Source organism: Lissotriton helveticus, chromosome 5_1 (assembly GCF_964261635.1).
Source record: "Lissotriton helveticus chromosome 5_1, aLisHel1.1, whole genome shotgun sequence".
Taxonomy (NCBI): Eukaryota; Metazoa; Chordata; class Amphibia; order Caudata; family Salamandridae; genus Lissotriton; species Lissotriton helveticus.
Window position 1 is genome coordinate 1535878802 of NC_136065.1, and position 13398 is coordinate 1535892199.

General features: G+C 50.2%; 1 protein-coding gene across 4 annotated transcripts in view; it reads left to right on the forward strand.

Annotated features, from left to right (window-relative positions):
• Positions 1-13398, forward strand: part of RAB7B (RAB7B, member RAS oncogene family) — a 197381-nt gene that overhangs the window by 99929 nt on the left and 84054 nt on the right. For all 4 annotated transcript variants that reach the window (XM_078644588.1, XM_078644585.1, XM_078644586.1 and 1 more), the window contains 3 exons: positions 10377-10438; positions 11520-11646; positions 11941-12156. In XM_078644588.1, the coding sequence (XP_078500714.1) occupies positions 10377-10438; positions 11520-11646; positions 11941-12156 (405 nt within the window). The remainder of the gene's footprint in view (positions 1-10376; positions 10439-11519; positions 11647-11940; positions 12157-13398) is intronic.

Genomic DNA, 13398 nt, shown 5'->3' on the forward strand with positions numbered 1-13398 from the left:
AGGGATTATTCCTTTTACTCTGCTCTTCATGACCTGCATGTCAGGATTGATTCGGTGCTCTGCAGTGGATCCCTAGCCCCGCTGATCTCCCATGCGGAGTACTTGGCTAGGACGATCTCAGATCATAACCCCCTATTGGTGCACATTCAGTGGCAGAGAGAGCGCTCAGTAATTCCAACGTGGCGGCTTCGGCCGGAAACGCTTGAAGATCCTGTGTTCACTGATGCGGTTCGACAAGGCATTGATAGCTATTTCGGAGTGAATGAGGGCACGGCCACGAGTAGGTCCACTGAATGGGATGCAATGAAAGTGGTGGTGAGAGGAGTGTGTTTGGGTAGGTTTTCGAATGCTCGCACGGCTGTGTTGACTGACCTCATGAAAGCGGAAGAAAGGTTGAGGGATTTGGAGCGCCGCAGGCCAGCTAGGCCGGACTTACAGGCCCAGCTCTTAGAAGCGAAAGAAGTGGTCGCCACCGAGACGGAACGTTTACGATGCTATATATCATCAGGGCGCATGCGGAAAGAGACAAGGTGGGTACCCTCTTGGCCAGACTGGCTAATCCGGAACTTAGGGGCTCCCCGATCCTCGGCATTCGTACTGCGCAGGGAGAGATGGTATACACCCAAGCAGCGGTATTGGAATGTTTTAGGGGGTACTATGAGGAACTGTATCAGGGCCAGCTGGGAGTGGGGGTCCAGGACATTGCGGAATACTTGGGGGCGAGGCAGCTTCCGGTCCTAGATGAGGAGGACGCGAAGGAACTGGGCGGCCCGATCACGCTCTCAGAAATGCGGGCGGCCATTAAGCATATGGCCAGCAACAAAACGCCCGGGGTGGACGGATTACCGATTGAATTTTATCAGCGGTATGCGGACAGTTTGGCGCCCAGGCTGCTGGCGGTGTACGCTGAAGCCTTCGAGGCTGGGGTATTGCCTGGGTCCATGCGGGAGGCCTTGATTGTGCCGCTCCTAATGCCTGGCCGGGATGCTGCGGATGTGAGGTCTTACCGCCCGCTATCCATGCTGACGGTGGATTATAAGATTCTGAGCCGAATACTGGCCACCAGGCTGGCCCCATATATGACGGGACTGGTACATAGGGACCAGGCCGGGTTCATACCCACCAGGAGCACGGCGCTGAATATTCGCCGCCTGGTGGGGATAATGGACGCCATCTTGGACGAGGAGGGAGCCCCGGCGGTCCTATCCGTGGACATCGAGAAAGCCTTTGATAGCTTGGAATGGCCGTTCCTGGACGGAGTTTTGGAGAGGTTTGGCATGGGCGAGGGGTTCCGCAGGTGGACAAGGGTCTTGTATGCTTCGGCGGCGGCGAGGGTGCGTTTGGGCGGCCTGGTGTCTGCGGCGTACCCGGTGGGCAGGGGCACGCGGCAAGGATGCTCTCTGTCCCCCCTGTTGTTTGCTCTGGCGATGGAACCTTTGGCGGTCCATGAGAGGTCGGGTGTCAGATACGCGGGGATAGCGAGAGGCGGGCAGTGGCATTATATATCGCTGTATGCGGATGACTTGCTCCTGTACCTGGCTGACACCTCGCGGGCATTGGCCGGTGCGATGGAGCTGTTGTCGGAGTTCGGCCGGCTGTCGGGCCTTAAGGTCAATTGGGCGAAGACTTGTGTGTTCCCGCTGCGAGCGGGCTCGCCCGTTCCTGGTGGCGACTTGGGCGTGGTGTGGGAGCCATCTTGTTTCACCTATCTGGGTGTTCGCATCTACCACGCGACTGCGGACCTCTTGGAGGGCAACATTGGTCGCTGTGTCCGGGCACTGAGGGGCAGCTTGTCTTTCTGGTCGACCCTCCCGCTGACGGTTCTGGGTAGGATTGCGCTTTTGAAGATGGTGGCGCTCCCCCGCTTCCTCTATTATTTCCGAACGCTGCCTGTCTGGATTCCCCAAGGGGTCTTCAGAGACCTGAGATCGATGATTATTGGCTTCTTATGGGGACACGGCCGCCGTAGAGTGGCCCTGAGCACGCTCCTTCGCCCTAAGGTTGAAGGGGCATGGCTGTGCCTGACTTCGAGCTGTATTATCTAGCGGCGCAGCTGCAGGTTCTTACACAGAACGTAGCTAGGGTGTTCCGGGGTCCAGAGGAGGACCGGGACCGAGGGATACGACGCCACGTGCTGTCTTATATTGTCATGCAGCAGAGGCTTGAGTTGCGGGCCCTCACTATGGAGGAAAGGACGCTCCGGCTGTGTTGGCAGAGGAGCCTTTGGAGAGCGAGGGCTTCGCGGCCTTATGCGCCGGAGATCCCGATCGGCATGCTGACGGCCTTGCCGCACGGGGGAGATTGGTCCCCGTTGCTGGATTGGGAGGAGGCGGGACTACAGGTGGTAGGCGACTTGTACATAGATGGGGCTTTGGCACCGTTCGAGGCGCTCCGGGACCAGTTCGGGCTGCCCGACGGGGGGTTCCTCCTGCACGCGGCAGTGGTGGCTGCCATACAGAAGCACTGGAAAGGGGGGCTCGTAGAACCCACGACGACTATGGCGTGCCAATATGTGGTGATGGCAGCAGGCACGGTCAAAGCTGTGACGTGCCTCCATAATAGGATGCTGAATGAGGGACTGGAGCCACTCCTGGGGCTCAAGGCTAAATGGGAGGAGAGTGTGGGCCGGCACATACCGGATACGGCTTGGGGACACATCCTGCGGCGCACGTGGAAGGGCACGAGAAATGCGCGCTTTCAGCAAGTGCATTTCTATGTGCTTCATAGGGCCTATTTAACTCCAGAGAAATTACAGCGGTACTTCCAGGTGCCGGATGCCCGATGCCCACGGTGTTCGTCTCTGGGAGCGGACATGGATCACTTGTTCTGGAAGTGCCCGCAATTGGGGACCTATTGGGCGGAGGTAGGGGGACTCCTGAATGCAGTGACAGATAGGGAGGTGGAATTCGATATGGCGGCGTGCCTGCTGCTCTGGTTCCCGCACACTAAACGCACCAAGGTGACGAGCAAGTTCCTTGATCTGGGTCTGATATTGGCGCAGAGGGAGATATCGTGGCATTGGAAGTCCAGGGGGGGGCCCTCGCTGCGTAGATGGAAGAATGAATTGCTGCGGTGGTCTGCCTGCGAGAGTGTGCTCCGGATGCGGCAGGCTGTTAAGATGGGGAATGAGAAGGTTTTGGATGCGGCGCGTGCATGGGAGCTAGTGGTGCAGGCCTTGCGTGATTCTTTTGTGGACGACGAGGATGGGGAGAACTAAGCCAGTGGACACCACGGGGCGAACACAGAAGTGCTATATTCCGCACTGTGGTGGTTCCATCTAACTCGACAGGACGAGGCGTACGCCCAGCAGTTGCCGGGGGGGGGGCCTTGGGGGGGACTGGTTCATGGGGGTTCGGGGTGGGACGGAAGCCACTGGATGGTAGCCCCCTGGGTGCCTTGACTCTACTAGGATGGTTGGCACAGTGTGGAGTATGAAAGGGCTGGAGGGAGCAGCCAGGCGAGATAGAACGATAGCACCTAGGGTAGGCCCCGATATGTCACTGCTTTACCTCTGGGATGGCTGACGGAGATGTTGTTGTGGGTGGGGGGGATAAAAGCAGATACGTACAACGACTTTTCGACCATGGTCCCCGTGGGACGTGCACCGTGCTTTTCCTATTGAATGTAATAACATGCCGCCCGGCCCCCGGGATGCGGGCTGAATGGCTGTGTACAGTTTGGACTTCTTAGTGGACGAGGGGATGTCACGAGTGCACTGGTTGATTGATTGTATCCTGTGGTTTCTAATTCTGCAATAAAAATATATTTGAAAAAAAAAATAAGTCCAACAACCAAAAGTCTATAATATTCTCCAACAGGGAATAACAGGGAACACCGTTCCAACTTCATTCTTCAACGGAAGACTCTTCATTCGGATTTCTTGTCTTTGCCTAGAAAAAAGGAAATATAACAACCCGTAATTCCTGTATAAAACAGCCTTAAGCATATCAGAACGGGTGGGTAAGCATGATCATACATTTGAACATAGCCGGGTGGGATAATCCTCGCCTCCCTGTCCTTAATAGAATTGAAAATTCTTGGTGCGAATGCTAGCTAATTTTTTATTCTATTACAGGACCAGAGGCTTCAGATTATGCTAGTTTAACGCTGTATCAAAAACAACAGATGTAATGTCTCCCACCGGCTTATAATAAAACTGTTTGAATGTCGATTCAGACGACCAATCAGCACAATGCTTGATATCCTGAATGTTAGCTCCTAATAAATATGACTTCGAAGCCATGGCACCACGCACAGAGTGTGCCCCAAACAGTTGAACATCAACACCGCTTCCTTCATGATAAACTTAAGCCATCTTGCAATAGTAGCGGAGGACACAGGTTTAAATGGCTTTTGAACAGCAATCAAAAGTTGCGTGACACCAGCTGGTCTCAAAGAACGAGTACATTCCTCGTAAGCTTTCAAGCATTGGACCACACACAATTTGGAATTAGTAGGGAAAGCATTATAATCAACCTGTCTAGAAAGGGTCTTTGTACGACCTGTAATGGTAAAAGAAACTCCCTCCGGAGTAAATACTCTACCTGTAACGTCCAAGGCGCGTACATATGACGATCTTCTGCAAGCTGACAAACATAATAGCATGGCTAGTTTCGCAGATAACTGTTTTCTGGAAAGCGAATCATTAGCGGGCCAACTATCAAGGAGTTTGATGACCAAAGAAACGTCTCATAGCCCAGAATACTTGGGCTTTGGAGGATTCGCGACACGTATGCCCTTGAGAAGTTTGCATACAAGAGGGTGCATACCCACCGGTTTTCCGTCAATGTGGGTATGCCCCACGGAAATGGCCGACCGGAAGTTGTTCACGGATCTATAGGTCAAACCACCGGCCGCTTTGTCTGACAAAATATTTGCGATATGTGAAAGTCCTGCCCCCACGGGATCCAAACCCCGTTCCACGCACCAACATAACCAACCCTTCGAGGCTGAAGAATACCTTTTTCTCGTGGAAGGGTCCCAGGCCTGCTTGATAAATTCGCTAGCCGTTCCTGAAACTCCAGGCAAACTCCATTGTTGCCTGAAAGCCTCCATGCCATCAGCGATATTCGTTCAGACAGGATCAACGGATGCTGCTCCCGCAGAGGTCCTAGGAGGAGATTCTCCGACCACGGGAGCATCCTGGGTAGGTCGCAGCACATCCCCAATAACATCGGGACCCAGGGCTGCGATCTCCACAGAGGCGTCACCAGGACTACCTCCGCCTTCTGTTTGGTAATGTGAGAGGCCACTCGTGGAATCAGAAGAAAGGGAGGGAATGCATAGTTCACCGTCCCCGACCAGTCCTGTAGAAACGCATCCGTTGCTTCTGCTGCTGGATCCGGCCTCCAGCTGAAGAACCTGGGAAGCTGACGGTTCAGTCTGGATGCGAGTAAGTCGATCTGACACGGACCCCATAGATCCTGAAGCCAGCTGAACACTCTGGGAAGCAGCTGCCAATCGCTGTAATCCCGAAGATGTCTCGAGTTCCAGTCCGCTATCACGTTGGACTGACTCGGAATATACTCTGCTATAATCGTGATCTGATGATTGAGACAATAATGCCAAAAATCCTTGGCTATCTCCACCAACATGGACGATCTCGTCCCTCCTAGCTTGTTTATGTAACGCACCGCCGAGACATTGTCCATCCGAAGGAGGATGCAACAAGAGGTCCGATGCGGTGAGAGAGTCCTGATGGCGAAGGAGCCCGCGAGGAGCTCCAGGCAATTTATATGGAGTTCTAGCTCTTGCGGAGACCACCTTCCGCCTGTAGAAACATCTCCACAGCGTGCCCCCCAGCCCCAACGGCTGGCGTCGGACTCGATGACTATCTCGGGCAGAGAGCCGAAAATGGCTCTGCCATTCCACGCTTCCACGTGGCTCAACCACCAACGCATCTCGTCTCTCACCTCCTGAGACAGAGGGACCAGGTCTGAATAAGCCAGACCTCTCTGGAGATGCTGAATTTTGAGTCTCTGCAACGCCCTGTAGTGTAGAGGGCCCAGAAATATCATCTGAACGGACGATGCCAATAAACCCACTACTCTGGCAATCGTCCTGAGTGAGATCATCTGTTTGCTGAGAAGGGATACAATCTCCTTCTTCAGGTCCTTCAATTTGGACTGTGGCAGACTGAGTTGCGCCGACTGCGAGTCGATCACAAACCCCAGAAAATCCATCGACTGAGATGGGATCAGGTCCGACTTGGCCTGATTGATCACAAACCCCAGAGCTTGGAGCAGAGAAATAGTCATCTGAAGATGTCGCAATACTAGATCTGGGCTTAGGGCCATGATCAGGATGTCGTCGAGATATATTATCATGCGCACCCCCTGCTCCCGCAGGTGCGCGACCACCAGCTTCATTACCTTGGTGAAGCACCAAGGAGCCGAGGAAAGCCCGAAAGGAAGGGCCGAGTATTCGAACCACCGTCCGTTCCACTGAAACTGGAGGAAACGGCGATGAGGAGGGTAGATAGGAATCGAAAGATAGGCGTCTTTGAGATCCAAGCGCACCATCCAATCGTTCGGTTGTAAAAGATCCGTCAACAGATGGATCCCCTCCATCTTGAAATGATTGTAGACCAGAAAATAATTGAAGTCCCTTAAATTCAACACTAGCCTGTGACCACCACCCCTTTTCTGCACTAGGAAGATATTGCTGCAAAACCCGTGTGGGCTGTACTCGCACTCGGCTATGGCCTGTTTGCAAAGCAATCCTTCTATCTCTTTGTCTATACAAATCCTCTCTGGTTGGGAAAAATGGAGAACCCTCGGGTGATGTGCCTGTCTTGGTGTCTCGTAAAACTCCAGTCGAAACCCCTGAATAGTTTGTAGAACCCAAGCGTCCTGAGTCAGGAGACTCCAAGTATGAAGGAAGTGAATGGTGCGACCCCCCAACGGCATATGGAAACAATCTATTGCGCTCACCTGATGAATTCTGGGCATGGAATCCTGCTCTGTTGCCTCCTCCTCGGTATCTGCCTTTGGAGCATGGACGTCGTGTGGGGTAGAATGTGCCACCTCTGGTCGAGTCCCAGTCTCCTCGACCTCGACCGAAATCACCTCTGGGGGAACCTTGATTGGCGTATCGGCCTGGCGAGCGTCCCCGACCTCGTCCGGCCCTGTTAAAAAGGTGCTGTTGAAGCACACGCTTAATGCCGGATTGAGCCTTATCCAGCGAAGTGAAGGTGCCAATGTACTTGGAGACATCCTTCACGAAACGGTCGCCAAAAAGGTTGCCTTCCGCAAGGGGACCAGGTTCCGCTGTCGCAAGTTCCGTCAGATTAGAGTCCATTCTCATCAAAAGAGACTTGCGCCGCTCTGTGGACACTGCGCAATTAACATTGCCTAATAGGCAAATGGCTTGTTGAGTCCAACCAGCCAAGATATCAGGGTCAATCGGTACATTGGATTCCTTTGCTTGCAGGGCCATCTCCAGGATTTTGGCCAGAGGGCCAACGACGTCAAGCATTCTCTCCTGGCAACCTCGCCAGGCTCGGTCTAACCCCTTTTTAGGGTCCTTAGCGAACTTCTTCAGGAATGTGAGAAGGCTAGGGTCTATCTTAGGAGTCTCCGCCACCTTATGGGCAAGGTCGGGACGAGGGCATTCTGATCTAAGGCGGTTCCGAACCTCCTTATCAAACCCCTTCCTAATATTTTGGTGAAGGTACTCTGCCACCGCCCGGGCTGGAACCCAATCTGACGATCGAGGGTGAATAATGTCAGAGGGGTTGAAGGTAAAGGGAGTATTAGGAGGGGGGTCTGACGCCGAAGCGACGTCTTTCTTAGTCTTCTTCTTCGGTGGCTGTTCCTCATCCGTATCCGTGGTGTCAGTGCCAGTGGTAGTAGTGGTGTCTGTGTCCACATAATGTTGTTTACTGGTAGCCTTGTCACCGGCCGGATAGGCATGGTCCTGCCCAGAAGCAGACGGGCGGGAACTTAAAGCGCCAGAGTGTGGCCACTGATCAGTAATAGCTGTCTTGGGAGCTGTCTTAGGAGCTGGTGGAGTCTTTTTAGTGGACTTATCCTTTGTAAAGCCATGGCGCTTTGCAAAGCTCTCCAGCTGCTTGGTTATCGGTTTAAACGCAGCCGCCAATGCTTGGTGCACAGTCGCAGGAACTGCGCTTTCCACTGCCTTGCTGACCGAGGCCTGGACGGAAGCGTCCAAAGCCTCATCAATTTTGTCCTCCACAGCAGCAGCAGGCTGCTCCTCATAAGTTTCTTCCCCTGCCTCCTCATCAAAATACACCCACTCCTCCATGACCACAACAGTGGGGTAAGAATAAAGGTAAGAACAAAGTTCACAAGAGGTAGGCACTAGGGAAGTCAGGGGGGGAGTCAGCCCCAATGCACACTGTTCAAAAACCAAGTAACCAGTAACCCCCTCAGCAGGTGCTGTAGTCAAATTATTGCAGCCCAAAAGGACGTCGGAGCCAAGAAAACTGTACAAGGAGCGTGTGCTCACTCCAAAAAAGGCAGAAACTATTCTTGCAACCAGTTCAGGTGTCACACTCCACCAGCTCACAGAAAACGCGGTGAAAAACGGTGGAAATGGCAAAAATGGCGTGTGCAGCCCAACGCGCGCCCAAATCCTACCGAAATATAGCCCAATGGGCGCGCGTCAGGCTGCACGCGTCTGCCGTAAGGTTCGCGGCTCCACTGCGCGTTCGGTCGATGAGAGAGAGCCCTTGCGCTGCCTGCCGGTGAACGAAGCAACCGGAGGTAAGGAAACTGACCGCGACGCGGTCCGGTACTGGCGCGTGTTAGAAGCGCTTTGCCTAAACAAACCAGAAACTAAATCGGAGCAGAGCTCCGTCCATGCGCGCTGAAGCGCCGCCAGCAAGCCGCGTAGTCGGCTCCTTCAGACGCGGGCAGCACCCGCGAGCCCCAATTAACACAACCAATAAAAGCTAGCAATAGGCATACATTCCAGAAATTCACAGCGAGCAAGCTGATAAAACAGGTCATAGACGCTGCATAAACAGTATATCAACAAGTAATAACCATTCAAGAAAAAGGTAGTATAAGGAGCATAGCACTTATCTCTTGCTGTGTGAGCAGCAAAGAAAGAGGACGCTGGGAATGTTACCAGGACTCTTATAGGGTTCATAGAGGCGTGGCTAAGGCTAAGCATCATGGCCTCTGTAGTTTATTTTTATTAAACTGTATGTTTATTGGCTGCTGTGAAATTACAGTAAAGAAAGAGAAGCATAATCTGAAGCCTCCGGTCCTGTAATAGAATTCGGGCTTTATATAACCAGTTGTTTTGCGCCCAAAGGAACATTAAATAGCACAACACCCAATATAAGGTGCTGCATGGATAACAACGTATAAGGTCCCACAAGGCAATACCTATTGCATTTCAAATGCTTGTTCTTCATTTGGCAAAGCCAAAGGAGGCACAGGCGCTAATAAGAATCCCACCTCCCTTTCCATGGCTCCTTTGTCACTGTGAAACATGGAAGGAGGGATACACCCTCACCCACTGCCTCTGCTTCTTTATTTTCCCTGCAATCCACATATTTCAGTAAGGCAAGAGGGGGGAGTCAGAATCTGTAATTTGGGGCATTGCAATGTTGACAGCAGCATATAGGTTTAAAAGCACACTGCTGCTCCTCGATCTTCAGTGGACCTGTTAACGTTCTAGTGGTCTTCCAGCTTAACAGTACTGTCGGGTGGGGCATGCCAACTTTTTGAGACCCCTCCCGGTAAGAAATAACATGCTAGACCTTCAAATCTCCCTCCTTTTATGGAATGGTGTTTTAGCTGCTTAACAAATGATTAGCTGCACAGCGTAACCATGCCATCAACTAATCAACAGTCAATATCAGAATTACAAGTAATGAGGAGAAAACTGCATGTGATAGTCACTCCCACAATTTTCTCCAAGTCAATATCGGCAGGTGAAACTTACAGGAATTACCATGTAGTTGCCAAGAAATACTGATTTTGGGACGGAAATCACCACATCTGCATGTAAATCTCCATTGTTTCGAGAAGGCTTGTAACTGGAGAGGTTTAGTATCGGAATATTATAACCAATACATTGTCTGACACAGTAGCATTGTGTCCAAAATATTGCCCCATTGGAGTCAAAGGACGATATTTTGGTGTATTATAGTTAGAGTACAATATTCTGTCTGACGATATATTTGCTAACGATATTGTGACATCATAAAATGGAAATGTTTATTGCCTCGACAAATAATGATCCCGGGGTATGTGCACACCAGGCCACTCGTATGAAGGGTCTTAGCATTCTAAATATAGTGCATATGGAACTGCAGACTGTGTATATTGCATTTTCTAATGTGCAAATAACTTGACGTACATACACATTGTGCCTTTCTATCCTTTCTTATCTCCTTATAGCATGTCTATATGATTTCTGCTAAGAAAGTGGATCTGAAAATAGTCATTCTTGGAGCTGTAGGGTAAGTAATTCCTTTCTGGTCCTGTGTATGAGCAATGATTATCAAACATTATTGAGCAATCAGTGCATCTTAAGTTTTCCTTTTGAGCTATTCTTCAACATTGCTTTTGCGAGGGAAAGCAATTATTGATTAAATCCCCCTACAGTGTCAACATTTTACTTTGTTAAAAAAAGAGATGCACACTGACGTCATATAGAGTGGCGAATGAGTTGTAGGTCGCAGTCGTGATTTATGTAGTTTTTAAATAAACTGCCAACGGGAAATGACGTGATTTGCTCTGACTGGTCTTCACAGTCATTGGTGGACGCTGTTTCCAGTCTACGGATACATGATATTTAACATGTGCCATCCCATCAGCCCCAACAGCGCTGACGAAGTATCTCAGTGCTCAACTTTCTCGCCTGTCAGTTCCATACTCCATTAACCTTAATGCTCATGCACATAAACACGGGGTATCCCTGACAGCTCTTAAAATGTGTTCAACTGGTAACTTCAGGTTCATGTGAGTAGACATATATTCAATATGTGTATAATATACCCATACTATTGTTCAGTGCGGCCATTCTTAAGGTATGTGTGGTCTGACTTCTTGTCCCAGAGTGCTCTGGGTATAATATCAAGTAACTTATCGATTGAGTCTTTCCGAGTCCCGATCGACGAATCTGACCCTGTCCACCGAATACTTATACATTTCACATTGCTTGCATCTCACTACCCTAGATACCTGCTGGACCAACTTTTCGTTGTTGGCCTTGAGCATCCTTCTCATAGAAGAATTCCTAAAGCTGTGGTTATAATGTAGCATGGAGCAATACGTCAGGGTGAGATCTTAGGTTCAATGCCAGAGGCTCCCACAAACATGGGTGGAAGGCTAAGCACCAGGTGACCACAAATGAGCTCTGTAACAACCTCACTTGCTTAAGGTATTCATGGAGTTTTGTTGTTCTTCCCATGCCCTGAACTATTACTTGACACTTTGACAAAATTGTAGCTGGTTTTGTAGAATCATGGACAGAAATTGCTGGCTATTTGGTTTCTGCACTTCAGAAAATGCTAATGTAACCTTTGTATCTTACATCAGGACTGGGAAAACCTCCCTTTTACACCGGTACGTGCACAAGAAGTTTCACGATGATTACCGGACCACACTTGGAGCTCATGTCATGTCCAAAAACCTTGAGGTGGAGAACACCACCCTGAGGCTTCAGGTGAGTCAGCTCTGAGCAGGTCACCTGTCTGATTTAACAATTTCAGGACATTCTTTTCTGCATTGCTTGGGTTACTAGTCACATCGGAAACATTTAACACCTAAAAGAGAAATTGGCAGTGCTTTTCTCTCCCACTTCCCTTCCCTTCTGCTTCTGTTCCCTTCCCTAAACAAGCAAGCGGTTTCTGGTAGGTTCTGAATTTAAGAAAAGGTTCTCTTTACAGCCTGCTCATTCTGTTCCAGGTTTAAGTGATGTGTTGAACTGTAACAGAGCTTGTTGTTTTGTGGCCCTTAGATCTGGGACATGGGTGGCCAGGACCGCTTCCAGCCCATGGTGGCATCCTTCTATAAGGGCTCTGACGCCTGCATACTTACCTTTGACGTCACAGACGCGGAGTCGTTTGAGAGTCTCGACTACTGGAGAAAGAACTTTCTGGATAACCTGCGAATCCCATTGGAGGGTTTCCCCATCGTACTGTTGGGCAATAAGATTGACCTGGAAGATAGACAGGTGAGTAGCTTATTTCAAAGGTGACTTATCACCTCCCACAGCACTCTTTCCAAGTTTCAAATGTTGGGAACCGCTTCACCTTAGGGTAGAATTGAAAATCGCTTCTTTAAAGGCAGCTACTGATCATAAAAAAAGATCTTGTTTTAAATGGTTGGAAAACACAGGGACAAGAGGTAAGTCTACAGAAAAACAGAGTCTGGTGGGCTGCGCTGCACAATGCAACACAAATACTATGCGCACATATTTTATTGTTTAAGAGTTCTGTGTTCTTTTCTGATCTCCTCCCTAGTTGTTGCCTGTTCTTGAGAGGTGAAATGAGAGGGAGCATTAGTACTTCAGCATCCAGGGCATCTCAGCAGGTTTATTTCAGGTATCTGGCACGCCAACTCATTTATAATAAATTTACGAACGTAATTTATAGTTAGGCTTTGCTTACCTTTATTTGTGTGGTGTATTTGAAACAGCAATGGATTACGTTTTAGATAAATTTGGGACTATGAGTGGGAATCTGATGTTAGCAAGCATTGGCAAAGAGCATGTGTCTCGCATACGAAAGATCTATTGGATTTGTCTTTTTCTTTTTTTTGTTAGCTATGTTGTACAGCAGCTGTGCAGCATGGCTACAAGATTTGTTTTAAAGCAGTATGATGTGTCCAGCCCTGGTCGCATCATCAGGCTTATTTTTAAATTGCTGGCCCAGCCAAGACAGAAGAAGGGCATGTGGGGGTGGGGGTAACACGGACAAAGGAGAGTGTGGGGAAATTGCCATGACACTGCCAGGGCAGGCTGCGTCTTAGTGTTTTATTTGTTTCTTGCATTGTGGGGAGTGATTGGCAACACGAAGGGAGGAGGGCCAGGAAGCAACATGGAGGGAGGGGGATAGGAGGCAGAACAGATAGAGGGATGGGGTAGAAAGCAGTACTGATGGAGGGAGGGCCTGGGGGCAAGCTGGCAACAACAGAAGTTGGGAGAGAAGGCCTAGGTGCAGGCTGACGATAACAGATGGTGAAAGAGAGGGGGTGGGGAGAGCTGAAGACAATGGAGCAGGGGGCTGGGAACTAGCAGACAGACAATGGAGGGTTGGTTGGAGAAGGAACACTGAAAAGGGGCATGTGGTTGAGATCAACTGGTCAAGAAGACAGACTCTTGTAGAGTGCTTAAACACAAAGAAAAAAGTAGTACCGAAAACAGTGAGCAGAGAAAGGACACAAGTAATACATTCATGCTCCAGTGGAGGGACAA